Source organism: Lithobates pipiens, unplaced genomic scaffold (genome assembly GCF_037356315.1).
Source record: "Lithobates pipiens isolate NorthernLeopardFrog02 unplaced genomic scaffold, aLitPip1_a1.2 Scaffold_13, whole genome shotgun sequence".
NCBI lineage: Eukaryota > Metazoa > Chordata > Amphibia > Anura > Ranidae > Lithobates > Lithobates pipiens.
In genome coordinates this window covers 272,896,705-272,920,534 of record NW_027507718.1, presented here as the reverse complement: position 1 = coordinate 272,920,534, position 23,830 = coordinate 272,896,705, and the positions used below count along the sequence as shown (strand labels likewise).

General features: G+C 42.4%; 1 protein-coding gene across 1 annotated transcript in view; it reads right to left on the bottom strand.

The window, feature by feature from the left end:
- BANK1 (B cell scaffold protein with ankyrin repeats 1) overlaps positions 1-23,414 on the bottom strand; it is a 461,974-nt gene extending 438,560 nt beyond the window's left edge. Inside the window, exon 1 of the mRNA XM_077476629.1 lies at positions 23,232-23,414. Coding sequence (XP_077332755.1) covers positions 23,232-23,238 — 7 coding nt within the window. The 5' untranslated portion in view covers positions 23,239-23,414. The remainder of the gene's footprint in view (positions 1-23,231) is intronic.
- Positions 23,415-23,830: the final 416 nt, after the last annotated feature.

Genomic DNA, 23,830 nt, shown 5'->3' with positions numbered 1-23,830 from the left:
TCCGATTCTGCTGCGGGCCAAAAAAAGGGTCCCGTGCGAATTTGCGGCGGGTGCGACACGAATTCAGCCATACTATCTGTATGGCTGAACTCGAATCGCACAGAGATCGGATGTGATTTGCACTGTAGTGCGGTGCGAATCACATTCGTTCTCATAAACCGCTGCAATGTGAACCCAGCCTTAGTGACACTGGCGACGGGGGGTGATCACGGGGTTAAACCTTTATTGGGGGGGTTAGGGGGGCACATTAGAACTAAAGGGGGCTAACCCTAACTGCCCTAACAGTTATTACAGTTACAAATGACACCAATGCAAAAAAAAAAAAGTAATTGGTGTCACTGTGACTGGGGGGGCAGGGGTAATTGGGGGGTGATCGGGGGGTAAAGGGGGGGTGTGAGTGTGCCTGGCATGTTCTACTGTATGTGTGGTGTGTTGGTGCAACTCACCGAACCTCTCTCCTCGGTGCCGGAACGAAAAATACCGACACGGAGGAGAGAATACATCACTTCCTCTCCTGTGTTTACATTACAGGAGAGGAAATGATGTCACGGGACCTTTTCATTCGCCGGGAGCGATCACGAGGGGGTGGCCATGAATGAATGGCCGTCCCCTCGTCCGGGATCGCTCCCGAACGAATACCGACCACCGCAGGCACCGGGCGTAGGCCCGATCGGGCACCCGACCGGCGGGCAGGCAAGGACGTACATGTAAGCCCTTATGCCTGCCCGTGCCATTCTGTCGACGTACATTTATATGCCCATCAATGCAGCCTTGCATTGCAGCCTTGTCAGTCATTTGCAGCCTTCCATTTAGCCTTGTCAAGCCTTGTTTAGCCTTTATCCTTGTCAATCATTTGCAGCCTTCCATTTAGTCTTGTCAGTCATTTGCAGTCTTGTCAGTGTCTTTGCCAGCTTAAAAATGGCTTGTTTTTTGCTCAAAAAGCAGCTCTCCAACCCTAATTTCCTCTCCCTCTCCTCCCACTAGTGCTTTCTATTTCGAAATAAAAATGGCTGAAGCTGTAAAACGCTTGTAATACACTTAAAAACGATTGTAATACGCTTAAAAACACTTGCAAAAAGCTGCAAAAACGCCAGTTAATCGCTACACTCAGGGGTGAATGGAGTCTTAATAAATTCTAATTACCAGAATATTAATTTATTCTGGCCAAAGGAATACAGTTTATGTCCATTTACATATGTTTATACGCGCAAATTATTATATTTATAAACTCCTCTATGAATGCAGTTTTGATAAATTTTTATGCCTTTATATGCTGCTCTTCAGAACTGTTTTTAGAATCTTGAAAAATATGCTGTATGCCTGGGTGCGTGAGGCCTTATTGTGATCATAATGTGATTAATCGCCACTACAAGCTGCTTGTATAACCAGCACCATGGGGAGCAATTTGACGCATCTATGCAGCAATCAGATGCTGTTCTGCAATTTAAAAGCATGATTGAACTACTAAAAATCACCCATGTGTTTCTGCCTTAACCGCTTTTACACTCTTTATTCATACAAGACCAAATATGAACATTTCTACAACACAGACCATGACCTCCGTCGCCACATTGATAGGTAGGTCTCAGGGGTTGCATCTACATCTGGGGGAGCACAAGATATACAAGGTAAGCCCTTGTCACTTGCATGAGGTTTAAGTGATTAATGAAGATCTCTGCTAAAACAAAACTAGTCCAATGTAATATCAGAAAACAACATCCTTTTTGGTAAAAAAAAAAAATATATATACCATATACATATGGGGGAGTAGAAAAAGAATGACAAATCTGGTCATGCATTCTTCCTATGGTAAACCTGAACTCAAAAAGCGAAGATGTGCTATGCTAAAGATCAGGGCTTTTTTTCCCCTCAGCAAATAGATACAGGAACTCTAAAATGGCCAACTTAAAAGACCCCCCTCCCCACACACACATTCTCCAAACCGGTGGGTGTGGTCAAATTTCACCAACAGTGGGAGGGTCTTAAAGGAGTGCATTGCAAACAGAGTGCAGTGTTCGGGGGTGTGCTGCATACAGAGTGCAGAGTTTAGCCTTCTTGCACCATTGCTCACCTCTGCATCCCCCATCCACACCTAACTTTCACCTCTTTTCAGCTCTGACCTCTGAATGCAATACCCCCCACTTCTCTGCCCCCCATCTTCTCCCTGCCTCCCTAAAAGCTCCACCATCTTCCACGTCTTACTTTTGTTTCTGTATTAGACGGAATCACCCAGTCGGCTTTAGTACCTCCCCACACACTGTAGTTGGCGCCACCTCTCTCCCTTGCAGAGAAATCATTAAGTGGGGGTGTCGGCATCTGCACTGCACCCCGGGCACCTGAACCTCCCTTGACCCCATCCTGCATTCTGTGGGGGCCACTCAGGAGATCAGATCTGTGGGAGCCATTGGGAGGAAAGCTGTCACTTGTAAACACAGAAGCCAGACTTCTGTGTTTACAAGTGATAGTGGTGAGCATGGAGGAGAGGGCCTGAGCCAGAGATGGTAGGGCTGAGTTCCACCAAGTTCCAGCTGAAAAATAGCCCTGCTAAAGATAATATTTAGAAATGTTAATTGTTCCTAAGCAGTGACCCAAAAATCTTCCAGTGCATAGACACTACTGCATCTTTAGCCTTCAGGTGTATACAGTGCCTTGAAATTTTTTTTTTATACACCTTGAAATTTTCCACATTTTGACGTTACAACCAAAAACTTAAATGTATTTTATTAGGATTTTATGTGATAGACCAACACAAAGTGGCACATAATTGTGAAGTGGAAGGAAAATGATAAATGGTTTTCAACATTCTTTACAAATAAATATGTGAAAAGTGTGGCATGTATTTGTATTCAGCCCCCCTGAGTCAATACTTTGTAGAAACAACTTTCAATGCTATTACAACTGCAAGTCTTTTTGGGGATGTCTCTATCAGCTTTGCAAATCTAGCGAGTGAAATTTTTGCCCATTCTTCTTTTCAAAATAGCTCAAGCTCAGATTGGATGGAGAGCATCTGTGAATAGCAACTTTCAAGTCTTAACACAGATTCTCAATTGGATTTAAGTCTGGGCCATTATAACACATGAATATGCTTTGATCTAAACCATTCCATTGTATGGCTGTATGTTTAGGCTCATTGTCCTGCTGGAAGGTAAACCATGGCCCCAGTCTAAAATCTTTTGCAGACTTTAACAGGGTTTCTTCTAATATTGCTCAGCATTCCATCCATCTTCCTATCAACTCTGACCAGCGTCCTTGCCCCTGAAGAAAAACATCCCCACAACATGATGTTGCCACCACCATGTTTCATAGTGGGGATGGTGTCAGGTACTCCGTTACTCTGACGGGCTGGTGACAGTTACTCCAACCACAGGGCAACCAATATCGGATGTCACGTTAAAAGAAATGTTGATGTCCTTAAGAACATCACTGCAAACAGACATGCTAACATGTTTCCAACAATGCAGAGCTGAACTAAATGAACTTGGAGACAGAGTTCACAAAGTGGAAACGAGGATGTGCGACGTCACAACATCCTTTAACGCGTTGGTGGATTCTCCTGCGTCACAACAGGAGACCATCTCCAGAATGCAATCCAAATTAGCCGATCTCGAAGATCGTTCCCGCAGGAACAACTTAAATACGCAGGATACGCGGGATACCTGAAACTATCACAGCACAACAACTGTTTACACCTGAGGTCCAACACTGAAGTAGTACCTTCAGGCGTTCTAGGAGCATAAATTACACAGCTCATTTCGTTCCTACCTATCACACTTTTGAAGGTCCTGGAGCACCAGGATAATGGAATTACCCCTAAAATGACCACATTTTGGAAAGCAAACACCTCAACGTGTATTCTATGAGGCATGGTCTGCAAATAGGTACTCGGGTACTCTGGTGGGCTGGTGACAGGTACTCCGTTACTCTGACAGGCTGGTGACAGGTACTCAGGTACTGGGATACTCAGATGGACTGTGACAGGTACTCAGATGGGCTGGGGCTGGGACAAGTACTCGGGTACTCAGATGGGCTGGGACGGGTACTCAGATGGGCCGTGATGGGTGATGACAGGTACTTTGATGGGTGATGACAGGTACTTATTGGGTGAGAACAGGTCCTCTTTATTGGGGGGGTAATCAGTGTGTGTTGGTGTACACTAGGCGGTAACGAGATGTTACTGCAATCTCCTCCTCACACACGATCAGTGTGTGAGGAGGAGAACCCGGTAAAGTGTGTGAGGAGGAGAACTCAGGTACTCAGATGGGCTGGGGCTGGGACAAGTACTCCGTTACTCCGGCGGGCTGGTGACAGGTACTCAGATGGACTGTGATGGGTACCCAGGTACTCAGATGGGCTGTGACGGGTACTCGGGTACTCAGATGGGTTGTGACAGGTACTCGGGTACTCAGATGGGCTGTGACAGGTGCTCAGATACTCAGCTGGGCTGTGACAGGTGCTCAGGTACTCAGATGGGCTGGGACAGGTACTCGGGTACTCAGATGGGCTGGGACAGGTACTCGGGTACTCTGATGGGCTGGGACAGGTACGCGGGTACTCAGATGGGCTGACAGGTACTCAGGTACTCGGATACTCAGATGGACTGTGACAGGTACTCAGGTACTCAGTTGGGCTGTGACAGGTACTCAGATGGGCTGACAGGTACTCAGGTACTCAGATGGGCTGACAGGTACTCAGGTACTGGGATACTCAGATGGACTGTGACAGGTACTCAGGTACTCAGATGGGCTGGGGCTGGGACAAGTACTCGGGTACTCAGATGGGCTGGGACGGGTACTCAGATGGGCCGTGATGGGTGATGACAGGTACTTTGATGGGTGATGACAGGTACTTATTGGGTGAGAACAGGTCCTCTTTATTGGGGGGGGGGGGGTAATCAGTGTGTGTTGGTGTACACTAGGCGGTAACGAGATGTTACCGCAATCTCCTCCTCACACAAGAACCCGGTAAAGTGTGTGAGGAGGAGAACCCGGTAACATCTCGTTACCGCGGTTTGTTTACATTCTGTGACCGGCTGTGATTGGACACAGCCGGTCATGTGGTAAAGAGACAATTTCATTGGCTCTTTACTGCGATTGGGGTTGGGCTGTGTCAGGTGACAAGCCGCATCCCCGATCGCCGTTCTGCATGCACCCTAGGCGCGTGCATGAGCGCCGTGAATGCGCACAGTACATGGGACTGGCTGTGATTGGACACGGCTGGTCACGTGTATCCAGGGGTGGATGGGGATGGCAATCACACAGAACGAGGATGGGCTGTGTCTGAGGGACACACCTCATCCACGATCGCCGTGCTGCGGGCCCCCAGGGGCCCGCAGGAGCGGCAAAATACCGAGGACGTCATATAACGCCCACCCAGGATGGGAGATCCCATCTGTGGGCGTCATTTGACTATGGCCCGGTATTGAAGTGGTTAATAAGGGGAGTACCCAAAGCATGTTTGACCTTCCTGTCAAGTGTGTCCTGTCCTTCTGGTAAGAGCATATCTTATCTTTTTGGTGATGGTCAACTTCTGCCGTGGAGGGAGTGTGATTCATTTCATCGCTGATGCTTGGTTTTAAGATCTACTATACTACTTTTCACCACCATTTAATGGGACTGATTGCATTTTTGGACTTGATTCATGTTTGAGCACTTTTCATATATGTTACATATTGTCTTCACCTATAAAAACGCAACACTTTATTTACCCAGCAATAAAAACAGACAGGTGATTTAATCCATCTCCCTTTGATCTGAAACTAAAACAAAGTTATGCCTTTAGTTATATTTTAAGTTCCTAGTGGAGCAAAAAATGTTAGTGGGCAGAAGAGCAGATGGAAAAGCCTTTTTTGTCTTTACGATGGTTAGCAGCCTAGTTTTATTTTCCTTTGTTGAGATGATCTTATCAGATTTAGAATTAGATTTGTGGATGTCACTACTGTGCTGCTCACAGTTCTTATCGCTGTAAATTCTAAGATGAGGATACAAAGTCTTCTACAAAGATGGTTGCATCAAGGCAGACACAGTACAGAAGAAGATGTGGTGAGTAAGTAATGGGGAAAAGATTAGCTGCAGGGAGAACACAGGCAACACTGGTCTTTTTTTTGGGCACAGTTTCTAAAGCATAGTTCCTCTTTAACCACTTCAGCCCCGGAAGAATTTACCCCCTTCCTGACCAGAGCACTTTTTACGATACAGCACTGCGTCCCTTTAACTGACAATTGCACAGACGTGCAACGGTGTACCAAAACAAAATTTACATCCTTTTTTTCCCCATAAATAGACCTTTCTCTTGATGGTATTTTATCACTTCTGTGGTTATTTTTTGCGCTATAAACAACAAAAGAACGGCAATTTTGAAAAAAAGCAATATTTTTTACTTTTTGCTGTAATAAATATCTCCAAAATATATATAAAAAACACATTTCTTTCTCAGTTTAGGCCGATATGTATTCTACTACATATTTTTGGTAAAAAAATAAATCACAATAAGCGTATATTGATTGGTTTGCGCAAAAGTTCTATTATCTACAAAATAGGGGATAGATTTATGGCATTTTTATTGTTACATTTTTTTTATTTATTAGTAATGGCAACGATCGCCGATTTTTATCGTGACTGCAATATTATGGCAGACACATTAGACACTTTTGACACTATTTTGGGACCATTGTCATTTATATATAAAAATGCACTTATTGCTGTATAAATGAGACAGCCACGGGACCAGCGGTCACGGAGATCGCAGCTGGCGGCACGCGTGCCCACAATGCCGCGTCTTAAAGGGGATGTACAGGTTAGCCCATTTGCGCAGCCGTGCCATTGTGCCGATGTATATTGTTGTGTACTGGTCGGCATCTTGTTAACATGACAACATTTTGCAGGTAAGAATTGCAAACAAAGAAAAAAGATGTGTTCATATGTCAAGCAAGATGATGTAATTTTGGTGATAAGCATGGTTCCTCTTACTCCCAGTTTGTTCTGGTTTTCTGTTTAAAATACTATTTAACTTACCATAGTTATCGGTGTATAACACGCACTTTTTCCCCCTTAAGATCAGGGGAAAATCGTGGGTGCGTGTTATACGCCGATCCCACGCTGGGAATGACTGTGAGCGCAGCCAAAAGGAGCCGAGCCTAGCCAAGTACACTCCATGTGTATTTCAGCGGTGCTCGGCTCCTCTCACAGTCACGCATAGTCACTGGGGACTGCGAGAGGAGCCGAGTTACACAGGACCGGCTCTGTGTATCTCGGCATCGCCATATTTAAACTGTAGTGACACTGACAATACTGCAAATGACACTGGACAAGGCTGCAATAGACACTGGACAAGGCTGCAATAGACACTGGACAAGGCTGCAATAGACACTCGACAAGGCTGCAAATGACATTAGACAAGGCTGCAAATGACATTGGACAAGGCTGCAAATGACATTGGACAAGGCTGCAAATGACATTGGACAAGGCTGCAAATGACATTGGACAAGGCTGCAAATGACATTGGACAAGGCTGCAAATAACATTGACAAGGCTGCAAATGACATTGGACAAGGCTGCAAATGACATTGAGAAGGCTGCAAATGACACTGGACAAGGCTGCAAATGACACTGGACAAGGCTGCAAATGACACTGGACAAGGCTGCAATGACAATGCCAAGGCTGCAATGACACTGACAAGGCTGCAAATGACACTGGACAAGGCTGCAATGACACTGGACAAGGCTGAAATGACACTGGGCAAGGCTGCAAATTGCAATGACACTGACAAGGCTGCAATGACACTGGACAAGGCTGAAATGACACTGGACAAGGCTGCAAATTGCAATGACACTGACAAGGCTGCAAATGACACTGGACATGGCTGAAATGACACTGACAAGGCTGCAATGACACTGACAAGGCTGCAAATGACACTGACAAGGCTGCAATGACACTAACAAGGCTGCAAATGACACTGACAAGGCTGCAAATGACACTGGACATGGCTGAAATGACACTGGACATGGCTGAAATGGCACTGACAAGCCTGCAATGACACTGACAAGGCTGCAAATGACACTGTATAAGGCTGCAATGACACTGACAAGGCTGCAAATGACACTGGACAAGGCTGCAATGACACTGGACAAGGCTGAAATGACACTGGGCAAGGCTGCAAATTGCAATGACACTGACAAGGCTGCAATGACACTGGACAAGGCTGAAATGACACTGGACAAGGCTGCAAATTGCAATGACACTGACAAGGCTGCAAATGACACTGGACATGGCTGAAATGACACTGACAAGGCTGCAATGACACTGACAAGGCTGCAAATGACACTGACAAGGCTGCAATGACACTGACAAGGCTGCAAATGACACTGACAAGGCTGCAAATGACACTGGACATGGCTGAAATGACACTGGACATGGCTGAAATGGCACTGACAAGCCTGCAATGACACTGACAAGGCTGCAAATGACACTGGATAAGGCTGCAATGACACTGACAAGGCTGCAAATGACACTGGACATGGCTGAAATGACATTGACAAGGCTGCAAATGACACTGGATAAGGCTGCAATGACACTGACAAGGCTGCAAATGACACTGGACATGGCTGAAATGACATTGACAAGGCTGCAAATGACACTGGATAAGGCTGCAATGACACTGACAAGGCTGAAATGATACCGACAAAGCTGAAAATGACACTGACAAGGCTGCAAATTACACCGACAAAGCTGTAAATGACACTGACAAGGCTGCAAATGACACTGACAAGGCTGCAAATGACATTGACCAGGATACAAATGACACTGACAAGGCTGCAAATGACACTGACAAGGCTGTAAATGACACTTAAAACGTTTTTTTTCTTAAAAGTCCCTCTTAAACTTGGGTTCTGTGTTATATGCCGGCGCATGTTATACGCCAATAAATACGGTACTTAATAACAGGAATCTTACCTTCAGAAAATAAGACAATACAATGTCATTAGGAACTATAAAACATCCTAATTTCAACAACAAAACATTTTACTGTAACTCAAAAATTTTACAAAGCAAATTCTTCGAAAATTGTAATTATGAATTACCTTATAGGGAGCCTTATATTTGGAAATCAGACAGGCTGACTCCTAAGCAACCATAAGTATCAGAATAGCAGATTATTAGATATGAAAAATGACAAACAATTCTCATTTTAAGGCCTCATGCACACTGGACTTTTTTGACGTTTTTACAGCAGCTGTTTTTGGCTGTAGACCTCTTTTTTCTACAGTCATTAAACTCTCCACCATGTTATCCTATGTATCCATGCACACATAGGCTGTTATCATCAGTTTTGGGCAGTGGCGTTTTTGAGCAGTATAAAAAAAAAAAAAAAAAAAAGTAGTGGGTTCTGAGAGACGTTTTTCAGCTGTAAAAACGTTCTAACGCTGATAAACTATGGTAAACGGCGATAAAATGTCGCTCACCAGCGTTTTTTAATGTTTTTGATCCATTGAAAAAAAATATTTTTTTTCTTTAAAAAAAATAAAAATAAATAAACGCTAAAAAAACGTTAATAAACGCCATTGCAAAAACATTGAAAAAAGTAGAAAAACTCACTGCAAAGCTACTGACATTTTTATATTATTATTTTAACATCCAGTGTGCATGAGGAGGGTTAATACTCATTCTCTCTTTTTGCATAGAATTGTCCGCATCACAGAACATGTGCCAAGATACTGGCCTTAGCAAAAGCTTCTCCTTGACTGTTCTTCTATTTTATACAAGTGTAGTGTATTCTCGTTTATCAGGAAGTGGTAGACCAACTGTGATGCTACATGATATGGAACACTAATCTCAGGAAATAGACCAGTCACATGTCCTTCGCACAGTTTTAGTAAGCCTGTATAGTATATAAATGTACTTGGTTGAAAGTACATTAAAAACAGGCATTTCCTGAACTAAATGTTTTTAAAGCTTATTCTGCTTTTAATTTGCCTCCTCAGGGTTCTTTCCATTCACCCTCATCAGCTTGCTAATGGGTGTTTTAGATAAAAAAAAAAAAAATCTTTCTTAATTTATTACGTACACTATTTTGGACCGCTCGCCCCCCCAATGACATTATTACTAGCTCTCTGTGCTTCTCTATGAAATAAACATCGCCACACCCAGCCTCGCTGTCAGGTTGAAGGAGTGGGTGTTTCTAGGCAGGCTGCAACTCTGTGCAGACTACACTAGGTAAAGCCTACATGTGATGCTGAGCCTCCCTGATTAAAAATCTGAAATCTAATAAATAAAAGAGGTAGGTGAAGGACAGTAATGCCCTGTACACATGGTCAGACATTCCAATGACAAAATCCGTCTGATTTTTTCCAACGGATTTTGGCCCAAACTTGTCTCGCATACACACGGCCTCACAAAGTTGTCGGAAAATCCAATCGTTTAGAACGCGGAGATGTACAACACGTATGATGGGACTATAAAAAGGCCAGTAGCCAATAGCTTTTGTCTCGTAATTTATTCTGAGCATGCGTGGCACTTTGTCCGTCGGAATTGTCTACACGCGATCGGATTTTGTTGTCGAAAAATTTTAGATCCAGCTCTCAAAATTTGTGTGTTGGAAATTCCGACGGAAAAAGTCAGATGGAGCCCACACACGATCGGATTTTCCGACAACAAGATCCGATCGCACATTTTCCGTTTAGAAAGTCTGACCGCATGTACAGGGCATCAGACTGGGGAGGAAAGGGCTAGATGATTCTTGATGCCCTCGGGCCAGGAGATGAGGTTGGTTCCCTGTGACTTGCTGCAGCTTCTAACGCACACTGCGAGACATGCACAGCGTGCAGCGAAGTAAATATTGTGCAAAAGTGGTAGTACATGTTGGTAAAGGCAAAGTCTAACATACAGCTGCTTGCTTACCACCACAATTCAATACCATCATTTTTGTTTTTTTCTGATAAACTTTGAATGAGCCCAATCATTACGTCATAACGTTGGTTTAAAAAGTATTTCTATAAATTCCAAAGCTGTTTATATCTTTAAATATTGCATAATAAAGGAAATGTCGTAAAATAGCTGTCTCTTGCCTCAACCAAGGTTCCTATCTGGCACTGGAAGCAACCACTGCCCATCTGCCGGAGGAAACACTGGCTCCTGAGCAGGCATATCACTATGATGTTGAATGTGCCTGCTTCGATCCAGATTATATATATATATATATATATATATATATATATATAGATATCTACCTACATATATATATATATATATATATATATATATATATATATATATATATATATCTATATATATATATAGATATATATATATATAGATATATATATATATATAGATATATATAGATATATAGATATATATATATATATAGATATATATAGATATATAGATATAGGTAGGTAGATATATATATATATATATATATATATATAGATATATATATATATATATAAAGCATAACGAAGGGACACGTTCTCCAATGCAAATAAAACTTTACTGAATCTTCAGGTCATCAAAGTTGTCAGATCACATACATCAATAGCAGCTACTGTATACAATTGCGAGCATCCCTGCTCTTTCTCAGGCTTTGTGTGAGCATTCTACAAACACCTCCCTCTTTTATACAAAATTTAAACACAGGTGGATGTTATACCACAAGTGTGCTTCCAAAATCGAAAGCACATGGAGAAAATTAACCCCATGTTCAGGTTATCATTGTTTTGTGCAAACTCATTTTAAAAGGTGACTGTTATGTCCATCCTCAAAATGGGGATAAGGTTGCAATAAAAGGATATTTTACATTCCAATCCTCCTATGTGATCTATATTCTGACCTGTCCGTGCAAATTATTGTATGTCGGTGAGACTACTCAGAAGATAAAAGACCGAATCGCACATCATTGCAGCACCATAAGATTGAAAAACCCAGGGTTGCCAGTTTCTAGACATTTTTAGAGAAAGGACACAGACCTAAGGTTTATAGTGCTTGAGGAGGTTCCCCCCGTGACAGGAGAGGGGGTGATAGAATTTTGAGACTCAGACAGCGAGAGGTTTGGTGGATTAATAGGTTACAATCCCTCCACCCAGATGGAATCAATAGGGACTACGATTTGTACTTATTTTTATGATGACATGATTAGCGATTTTATTGCATTTTCTATTTGCAGATAAAATCGCATCTTGACAGATATGGGAACGGTGTGGTTTTACAATCGAACAAGGATGAAAATATCATTAAATCACGATTGGAAGTTGTGGATTATATGTTTATTGCATTTTTATGCATGTATTAATGAAAAATGTGTTATATTTATTACTGATGTGTAATTAGGACATCATGAGGTGAAATGTTGCATCCATCTCTTTCTCATCTATCTGGCTTATTTAGGCATTTATTGCCTGTATATATATATATATTTTTTTTTTTTCTGACACAGTGTTGCAGTTTAAGCAATTGTCACAACCATTTTGGTGGTAATAGGTAGGAAACCAGTATAAACTGAACATGGGCTTAATTCTCTCCATGTACTTTGGATATTGGAAGCACGGGACACACCTGTGGGATAACATCCACCTGTGTTTAAATTTTGTATAAAAGAGGGAGGTGTTTGTAGAATGCTCACACAAAGCCACACAGCCCTAGGAAGAGCAGGGATGCTCGCAACTGTATACAGTAGCTGCTATTGATGTATATGATCTGACAACTTTGATGACCTGAAGATTCAGTAAAGTTTTATTTGCATTAGAGAACGTGTCCCTTCCTTATGCTTTAATGGATATTGGTGGAGGACAGGGAGTCCACCTTGACACTGCTCCAACCTAAACAACCAGGATAAAGAAAAGGCAGTAACCCACCCAGAGTTTGAAAAAAAAAAAAAAAAAATATATATATATATATATATATATATACAGTGGTCATCAACCCTGTCCTCAGGGCCCACTAACAGGCCAGGATTTATGTATTACATCGGGGAGATGCAGACTAGAATACTGCAATCACTGAGCAGCAAATGATATCACCTGTGATGTATTTCAGTTATCTACCAAACCAAGCCTGTTAGTGGGCCCTGAGGACAGGGTTGATGACCATTGTGTATATATATATATTGAGAGAGAGAGAGAGAGAGAGAGAGAGAGATCTACCTATCTATCATCTCTATCTCTATCATCTCTATTTCTATCATCTCTATATCTATCATCTCTATCTCTATCATCTCTATCTCTATCATCTCTATATCTATCATCTCTCTCTATCATCTCTATCTCTATCATTATCATCTCTATCTCTATACTACATTACCAAAAGTGTTGACTGACACATGATCTCCCTGCCTGCAGATTCAGAATGAGAGAGAAATGCCTCTACACATCTCCTTTAAGCAGATTTGCTCAGTGGGAGATCTTTCCTATATCCCTACTGGAACACAGAGCAACAATGATAATGCAAACAGGGTGATAAAGGTGTGCCCAGGCACATCTGGCACACCCTGTGCGCACACCTATATGTTTCACTAAACAAATAAAATAAAAGGAAAATATCCTTTGCAAAATGCAACTTCTCTTGCAAAAATTTATATTTTTGTAAATATAAACTAAATACCCTTTCTCATCAGCAGTATATAGCAGTATATAGCAGCCTTATGACTTCTGTCAGTGTCTAGTTAAAGAGGAGGTCCACCTAAAAAAATATATATATATATTAAAAGCCAGCAGCTACAAATACTGCAGCTGCTGACTTTTAATATATTGACACTTACCTGTCCCAGGGTCCAGCGATGTCGGCAGCCAAAGCCGAGCAATCGCTTGTCTCTCAGCAGTTGCCACCGCCATCCTCGATGAGGGTGGCAGGAAGTGAAGCATTGCGGCTTCACTTCCCGGTTCCCTACTGCGCATACGCGAGTCGCGCTGCACATCCCAACTGGTCCCCGCTATCTCCTGGGACCCGTGTGTGTCCCAGCAGACAGAGCAGGGGACGGGAAGAGGAGTAGACTTCCGTGGGAGCCTATGCCCGGAAGTGGGTGCAGATACCTGTCTTAGACATGCATCTGCACTCCCCTCCCCCCTGAAAGGTGCTAAATGTGACACTGAAAGGGGGGGAGGGTTCCGAAAAGCAGAGGTTAAATTTGTGTGTGAACCTCCGCTTTAAAGCTTGTAGGAGGAGTTTTCATTCTGCTCTGATTGTCCTATCAGGATGCAGGACCCCTGACCCTCTTTCTGGACAGTGCTGATTGGTCTTTTGCTGATCACATGCACTCTCCCAAAAAATAAAAACTCTCTAGCAATACACACCAAACTGAGCATGTGCAGCTTGTCCCCAAGGCTCTGTTCTATCAGCAGATGGATTGCAGACAGTGAAAGAAGCGGAGGATCAGAGAAGACAGGATCAAACAGCCTTTTTACACAATGCACAGGAATAACCCCTTAGGTTCCACAGTGACAAGCATGCTTTACTGCATATATACAGTACAAACTGATTTTACCATTGTGGGTTTAGCAACACTTTAAGGGCACTTTCACACTAAGGCGGTGGGGGCGGTAGCAGTAAAGCGCTGCTAGTTTTAGCTGCACTCTACCGCTGTTTAGGCAGCGTTTTGTCGCCGCTAGGGGTGCACTTTTAACCACCCCAAAGGGGAGACACTTATGCACATCGCTCGACCCAGATGAGGAACAGGTAGGTATTAAGGGTGCTGGGGAGGCTGCTGAACACAGAAGTTTTTTTTATCTTAATGCATAGAATGCATTAAGCTAAACAACCTCCTGCCTTTAGCATCATTTTAAAGCTGATATGTTAGTTTTGGCCAGAGCTCCCTTCTAACAGGGATACTAAATTGGCAATTTGCCTTATTTGAAATTAGGTCTGTTCCCATCACTGTAGTGCTGCGCACAAAAAAAGAGCACCTCATGCAGTACTTTTTTCACTACAGCATGTTGCAACATAGTACATCGTATTGCAATGCCGCTGTGGTGAAAAGAACTTAACCACTTCCTGACTGGTTCTGGCTCTGTTTTCCTGACTGGGCGTCATATGACGTCCAGCAGGATAACATGCCGGCGGTCGCTCACGTGGTGCTGTTTGTAAGTCTGACACACTGCATCTCCGATCGTGGAAAGGAGCCTCTGACGGAGGCTCCTTACCATGCGATCAGCCATGCCAATCACAGCTGATCATCGCGTGAACCAAGAAGTGCCGATAAATGGCATTCCTCAGTTCGTGCTGACAGGGAGAGCCGCTAGACAGCTCTCCCTGTCAGAGGGGGGGGGGGGTCTGTGCTGATAATCAGCAAATTCATTATTAGCACAGCCCCATCAGATGTGCCATCACAACTGCCAATAAGTGCTCATCACCTGCCAGTCAGAAACGGATGTCGGTACCAATCAGTGCCCATATCAGTGCCAATTAGTGCTCCCACAGTGCCCCTCAGTGTCCAGCAGTAAGACCTGTCAGTACCTCATCAGTACATCATCATCAGTGCTGCCTATCAGTGTAAATCAGTGCCGCCGGTCAGTGCCCATCACAGCCGCCTATTAGTGCCCATCAGTTCCATCTATCAGTGCTCATTAGTGCTGCATATCAGTGCCACTTATTGATGCCCATCAGTGCTGCATATCAGTGCTGCCTTTCAGTGCTGATCAATTCTACACATCAGTGCCTCCTCATCAGTGCCCATTTGTGCCACCTTATCAGTGTCAACTTATCAGTTCTCATCAGTACCGCCTCATTAGTGCCCCCGTCAGTGAAGGAGAATTTTTTTTTCTTATAACAGAAAGGAAGAAAACCTTTTTTTGTTTTCAAAAATGTCATTCTTTTTAAGATTGTTTAGCAAAAAATAAAAACTCCAGTGGTGATCAAATACCCCCAAAAGAAAGCTCTACTTGTGGGAAGAAAAATATAAAAATTGAGTTTGGGCGCAGTATTGCATGACTGCGCAATTGTCAATCAGAGTGCGACAACACTAAAAGCTGAAAATTGTCCTGGGCAGGAAGGGGCGACAGTGCCCGGTATTGAAGTGGTGTTAAAGGAATGTCACCTTGTGACAGTTCAATAAAGTATAAAGAAAAAAAGTTGCAGTGCATCAATGAAAACAGCACATTATTATTATTATTATTATCATACAGGATTTATATAGCGCCAACAGTTTGCCCAGCGCTTTACAATGTAGAGGGGGACAATACAATTACAATACAGTTTAATACAGAAGGTACAGGAGGGCCCTGCGCATAGAGCTTACATTCTAAAGTGGAGGTGGTACAAAATGTAATAGCCAGGGGGAATGATCTGATGGAGGTGCCTCAGGTACAGTTCTTAGGTGGATGTGGGATAGGCTTTCCAGAATAAATGAGTTTTCAGGGATCGCCTAAAGGTAGTCAGGGTAGGGACTGACTGGACATACTAGGGCAGGGAGTTCCAGAAGTTGGGAGAAGCTCTGGAGAAGTCTTGGAGGCAAGCACAGGAGGTGGTAACAGCACTGTTCCTGACACAGTAGCTGCTGGTATGAATGAGCCCGTATGCTTACCACCTATAGGACCATTAATGAGAAAAATAAAAACACTGCACTCAAATAACTGTATTCTATAATAATAGTGTTCACTGTTCAGTATTTTGATTTGAACAAACAATATCAATGCCAGGGATACTGAGCAGTTACAAGGCCATTTTTTTTCACGTTTTTTTTTTTTAAATCATATGAATACAAGACAATTTTTATAGTTTGTCCCATCTATTGTCATCTTCTCAGACATTTTGGTCCCCATAATAATGTGGAGAAAATGTAAACGAAAGGTGTAAAATATAAAGGAATGTTGAATACTATGCTTACTTGCCATAACTACAAGAGCATAACTACTACAGCCACAGAAGTCCAGGCAGCTACTATAGGACATAGATTCAGCACAATAGCCTGCCTTTTTGCACTGTGGGGAGATTCATTCAGCTGGCTACAATTTGTGAATGATTAGTTACAGTGTTAACCACTTGAGATCCGCGCTATAGTCAAATGACGGCTACAGTGCGGATCTCCTTTTCCGGGACTACGTCTATTGACGCGGCGCGCTCTGTGATCGGCGAGTCTATGAGACTCGCCTGATCACCGATCCGTGCAAGGGGTCGATCCCGACCCCTTATCACGTGATCAGCTGTCAGCCAATGACAGCTGATCATGTGATATAACGGAGCCGGTAATTGGCTATTATTCCTCCTCGCGCTGTCAGCGCGAGGAAAAAAAAAAAAGCCGATCACCGGCGGCCATGATCGGGACATCAGTCCCGATTATGGCCAGCCCTGCTAGTGCCCACCTGCCCCCTGCCAGTGCCACATTAAAAAAAAGTAAGTGCCCCCTGTCAGTGCCACCCAGCAGTGCCCATTGTGCCACCCAGCAGTGCCCACAGTGCCACCCAGCAGTGCCCACAGTGCCTCCCAACAGTGCCACCCAGCAGTGCCCACAGTGCCACCCAGCAGTGCCCACAATCTGCCTCAACAAAGGTGCTGCACCCCAGTGCCACATATCCGTGCCCATCAGTGTCATCTACCAGTGCCCAGCAGTGCCGCCCATCAGTGCCCAGCAGTGCCACCTATCAGAGCCACCTATCAGTGCCACCTATCAGTGCCCATCAGTCCCATCTATCAGTGGTACCTATCAGTGCCCATCCGTGCCACCCATCCGTGCCACCCATCTGTGCCACCCATCCATGCCACCTTATCTGTGCCCATCTTTGCCCATCAGTGCCACCTTATCTGTGCCCATCGGTGCCGCCTTATCTGTGCCTATTAGTGCCGCCTTAACTATGCCTATCAGTGCCCACCAATGCAGCCTATCAGTGCCCACCAATGCAGCCCATCAGTGCCCACCAGTGCAGCCTATCAGTGCCGCCTCATCAGCGCACTTCAATGAAGGAGAAAAATGACCCGTTTGCAAAATTTTATAACAAACTATTAAACATGATTTTTATTTTTTTTTGCATCTTTTTTTGTTTGTTTAGCAAAAAATAAAACTCCGAGCTGTAATTAAATACCACCAAAAGCAAGCTCTATTTGTGGGAAAAAAATGATAAAAATGTCATTTGGGTACAGTGTTGTATGCCCGCGCAATTGTCATTCAAAGTGCATCAGCGCTGAAAGCTGAAAATTGGTCTGGGACTGAGGGGGGTTTAAGTGCCCAGTAAGCAAGTGGTTAAAGAGCACCTATGTGTAGTCATTGTATTGAGGAGTACATTAAAGTCTCCTGCAAATAATATGGACTCTGTATACTAACTCCATATGTCATCAAAATGCATTTTTTTTTCACGGTACCAATCCATTAACCACTTAAGGACTGGAAGGATTTGTCCCCTTAATGACCAGGCCATTTTTTGCGATACGGCACTGTGTTGCTTTAACTGACAATCATGCAGTCGTGCGACGTTGTACCCAAACAAAATTGACGTCCTTTTTTCCCCACAAATAGAGATTTCTTTTGATGGTATTTGATCACCTCTGCATTTTTTTTTTTTTGCGCTATAAACAAAAAAAGGCAATTTTCAAAAAAATAAAAAATGTTTTACTTTTTGCTATTATATCTATCCCCCCAATATATTGATGGGTTTGCAATAAGCGTATATTGATTGGTTTGTACAAAAGTTATAGCATTTGGAAAATATGATGTATAGCATTTTTATTGTTATTTTTTTTTTTTTACTAGTAATAGCAGTGATTTGCGATTTTTAGCGGGACTGCAACATTGCGGCAGACAGATCAGACACCTTTGACACTTTTTTTGGGACCATTGACACTTATACAGCGGTCAGTGTTAAAAAAAAAGCCACTGATTACGGTGTAAATGTCACTGGCAGGGAAGAAGTTAACACTAGGGGCAATCAAGGGGTTAAGTGTTCCCTAGGGAGGTGTTTCTAACTGTGGGGGCAGTGTAGTGACTGGAGGAGGAGACAGAGTGCTGTTCCTAATCAGTAGGAACAGCAGATCTGTCTATCCTCCCCTAACAGTATGGAGATCTGTCTGTTTACATTGACAGATCCCCGTTTTGTCTCTTTCAGGAGTGATCGAGGGTGGCTGGAGGACCCCCTAATGGTCTTAAAGTGGTTGACGTACAATGACAGTTATTCGCCCAGGAGAGCCAACCTGCTGCAGTACAACTGCGGCGGCTGGTCCTTAACTGGTTAAAGAAATGAATCACGAGGTCAATGACATGACCATAACATACAGACAACCCCCTTATTCCACTGAACATTTATCCTCTGCAACCAATGAATAAAGTTTTAGAGGTAGAAATTAGGCCCATGGCCCTGAAGCAGGCAAGTTGTAATGCTAACTGAGAAATGTACAGTACAGTATACTTCTGTTCATCCAAACCAATGAAAGCAGTTAAATACACATGTTCACCAGCACACCGTGGATCTTGAATTGCAGTCCAAAACTTTTATTGCAGAGAGATCACATCACAACAGAATAAATGCAACATTTCTGAGCCATGTAGGACCCTTCATCAGACTTGTGATAGAGTGCATACAGTGGAAACAGAATATAAATGAACTACCACCAATCAAAATCAAGGAAAGAAGTTACACCCCCTCCTCTGATGTCACATGATGTCATATTCCCTTCAAAATGCCATAATATATTGTAAAACAAACATATATTTATGCACATCAAGGCAGTGTCCCTGTGTACTATTTCATTAATAAAGTCCCCAGCAAGCCCCTCAATGTGCAGTTGCCCCACAGAGATCGGGCACATCAATGAGATGTGTGCCGATCGCGACACACAATCAAGGGGACCAGGCATCCCGTTGCCTAGCAGCACAGGTCAGAGCCAATCGCAGCACGCCACGTAGGAGTACTGGGAGGATGCTCATCTTCATCCCAAACCAAAGAAAGTAATGTGTCTCGTATGTAACAGAAATTAAATGGCAACGCTCGTGAATAAAAAAATAAAATAAAATATATATATATATATATATATATATATATATATATATAAAAATATATACACAGTATATATATATATATATATATATATATATATATATATATATATATATATATATTTTTTTTTTTTTTTTTTTATTGTATTCTAATCATGAGCATTGCCATTTAATTTCTGAAAACAAACTGTTCACTCCAAGTCAGTGCAACTTCTTGTGTGAATACGATAAATAAAGTTCACCCCACATCTGTGGGACCAGCTTCAAAATACAAGTGTGAGAATCTTTCCACCAAAAAGAGAAATTGAACACTCACCACAAGGCTTTGTTGCTGAAGGATAGAGCAGCTACATACGTTTATTCCAATATCACCCTAGGGTGCCCAAACGCCACCAACAGCCATGTTTCATCCAATGAGGAGGCAGAGGCCCAGGAGAGCAGCTGCTCTCCTGGACATCGCTGGATCAGGATCAAGTTTCGTAAGTATTAAGGGGGCTGAGGGGGAGCTGCATACTGAAGGTTTTGCCTTCATGCATAGAATGCATGAAGATAAAAAACCTTAAACAGCTACAATCACGCTAAAGCAAGACTCCAGGCAAACAACTAAGTACACAAATGAAATACATACTGTATGAGGGAGCTGTTTTTACAAAAGATTTGGACTGCCTGTATGCCTGCCACTAAGCCCATTTTCGTGCCCCACTACCCCAGCCCCTGCTTAAACTAAATCTGTGCAAAATATTTCATGATGTCTTCATTGTCACCTCTACAATATATCAGCTCATCCACTTTCCCAATAGATCACTATACAGCTTATGTCCCACTTCTATTTCTGATCTCTCAGGTCCGCCTGTCAGTTTTTTAGGCAGACCTGAAAGGTCTATGGAGGGACGGATGTCAGCGGTGACATGTACGCTGACATCCGACCCGCTCCGAACCGAAAAAATTTTGATGGAGGAAAAAACTATTTTTCCATCCATCTGTGGATCGGATCAGGTGACAACGGACTCTATAGTCTGTCTTCATCCGATCCCCCATAGGGGAGAGCAGTGCCCTGACAGGTCGGTCCCTGCACAGTGTGCAGAAACAGATCTGTCATCTTCCTGAGCAGAGCGGGCTCCGTACACGGACACGTCCGTGTGAAGGAGCCCTTACATAAATAAACCCAAAGCCATTATCTCTCTCTTTCGTTGCTTTCCTGCTCAATACATTATTAACTTAAGCCTGTGTACAACTCCAAGACTTCTCTTAGGCAGTTTTTATGGTCTGAATTTTTTTCTTTATCCTATTAGATTTGCTTCAGCTTTAACATCCATCTCTTTAACCACTTGACCAATGGCTCCCACTGCTACCAAAAGCCAATCCGAAGTGCGTGCCCCTTGAGAGCCAAGGCTCTGGAAGACATCGCTGGATCGGAAGGGGGCTTAGGTAAGTATTAGGTGGGGCTGGGGAGACTATAAAACCTTGTGCCCTTACAACCACTTAACAAAGCATGTGCTGTACTTAGAATGCAGTAGTAAGGGGTAAAAAAAATACAAAACACAGTGAGAGGAATTTATCAAAACTGGTGCAGGCAGAATCTGGAACAGCTGCACATGACAACCAATCAGCTTCTAACTTCAGCTTGTTCAGCTTTGAAAATGAAAGCTATGGTTGTGATGTACAGCTACTCCAGATTCTGTCTGCTCTAGTTTTGATAAATTCCCCTAATGGCTCACTCAGACAGGTAAGACAGGTCCTGTATGCAGAGCCATGTTTTGGTGCATCTGCATTCACCAGAGAGCACCTATAGTAGTGGGTGCACTGATCTGAATGCAGACACTGTGTGTTTGGATACATGCATCCCTTCCTGTTAAAACAATAGAAACATCCATCAACACTTCAGTGTTGTTACATCTGTTGCTTATTCAGTAAAGAATTCTATTTCCTAAGGGGCCATCCCTGAGTGGGCAACCCAGAGCAATTAAATAAGATAAGCACATGACAGGTTCTTGTTGGTTTCTATTGGTTACTGAACTCACAAAAAGAATTTTGGTCTACACTTTTTCATGTTTATTTTGAATACATTTTCATGTGTGTTATTAACAATCATGTAACTTGATGTGCTGTTGTTTATATCAATATGCTCTTTAAATACACAATGACAACATAGAGATCTACAGTACAGTACATGTATGCATGGTACATGTGTAAACTACGGTATGTACAGATGTTGACATACATTAAAACACATAGGTGTGAATGGACTCCACGTTTTAAAATTTTGCATATCAACATTTTAATTTTAAATTTATATATATATATATATATATATACATATCCATATACATATATCCTTGTGTGTGTCTGTGTGTGTGTGTGTGTGTGTGTATATATATATATATATATATATATATATATATATATATACACACAAACACACACGGTAGAAACTAGAATAAGTGTATCTTGTAGTATTTGTGTCAACAAAAGAAGCATTTACATTACTGATATCAGATATGCGATACATGACTTCTATATAACACGAGTCATGCTTTTCTGGTAAGCCTTCATTTACTGGACTGCTGAAGAAAGCCCAACAAAAAGCATTTGTTCCAATTTAAGCTATACCCTACCATAATGATGATCCCAATAAATTCTATTTTGGCACTTTTACTTCAAAAGTCGTGCAATAGCCTCCTTTTTTACGTAAATGTACAGTATAAATCAGCTTTTCTCAACCAGGGTTCCGTGGAACTCTAGAGTCTCACCAGAAGATGCTAGGTTAGGTTCAGCAAAGCCACAATTTCTACCCCAAAGATAAGTAACCACTGTCACTAATGATCTTATCTATCTGTACGGGGGAATTTTTCCCTATTACCATAACGTAAGGTTCATTCTTCCCAGTTACCATTACACCAATATATGCTGAACTGTAGATATAGTAATTATAAGCAGGTAACTCTTGAGACCAGAATTATTTTTTCAAGGGTTCCTCCATGTTAAAAGGATGAGAAAGGCAGATGTAGAGAGACAGAAAGAGGGTAAATGAAATATAATGATTGATAGAAAATAGAAAAAAAAATGGCAGAATTAACATTTTGGTATCATTACAAAGATATGAGCAAACGAGTAAGAAAATGCCTAAACCTCATCAACATCTACCGTTCATTACAAGATACACTGGTATTCCAATACAGCTTCATATTGATATAGAGAAGTGACTTTTACGTAGTCTGCATTTATGCTGCTGTAAACCAACACTTCTCTAATAAGGAAACCTTAGTTTGTTCATTGTATGAGAATATAACTTTACAAGCACACTAGATTTGTTTCAACAAAAGCATACCTGTCATTTTCGGTTCAGCCAATATCGAAAAAATACAGTCTTCAGCCTGATCAGTAAATTATTGTTCAGTGGACTTGTCTTGCAGGAAATCTATAGCTCCCTTTCCTGGCGTTATTAACTAACAGAGCATACTTCCTGAAAGTGTACAGCACAACAAAGAAGAAGTTGCTGTAAATTTGTATACATGGGTTAAAAAAGTGACACAACATGAAGTATTGCCTGAAATATATACGTTCATTCATCTGTGTCTTTTGTCAGGTGCTGAGAGATAGGCAAATCATATTTTTCTGTGTGGTAAATACGTGTATAGAAAGATAAGACGCATGTAGCAAACTCTCTTTACCAATTAGTATTTTGAATGTTCTTTATTAAAGCGTACATGTAGTAATAAAATATATACTAATATTATCAGAGTGGAAAAGGTATCACTTATATTTCACTACTGAACGATTCTAAGCACTCCAGAAAGGGAACCCCACAAACGTGCCTATACACATTTTCTGAAAGTGAAGCACAGGAACTCATACCCCCCATTACGATTAGTCATGCCGAAGCCGAATAGGTCCACTTGACACCAATCAGCCTGTGGGTGTGTCCAT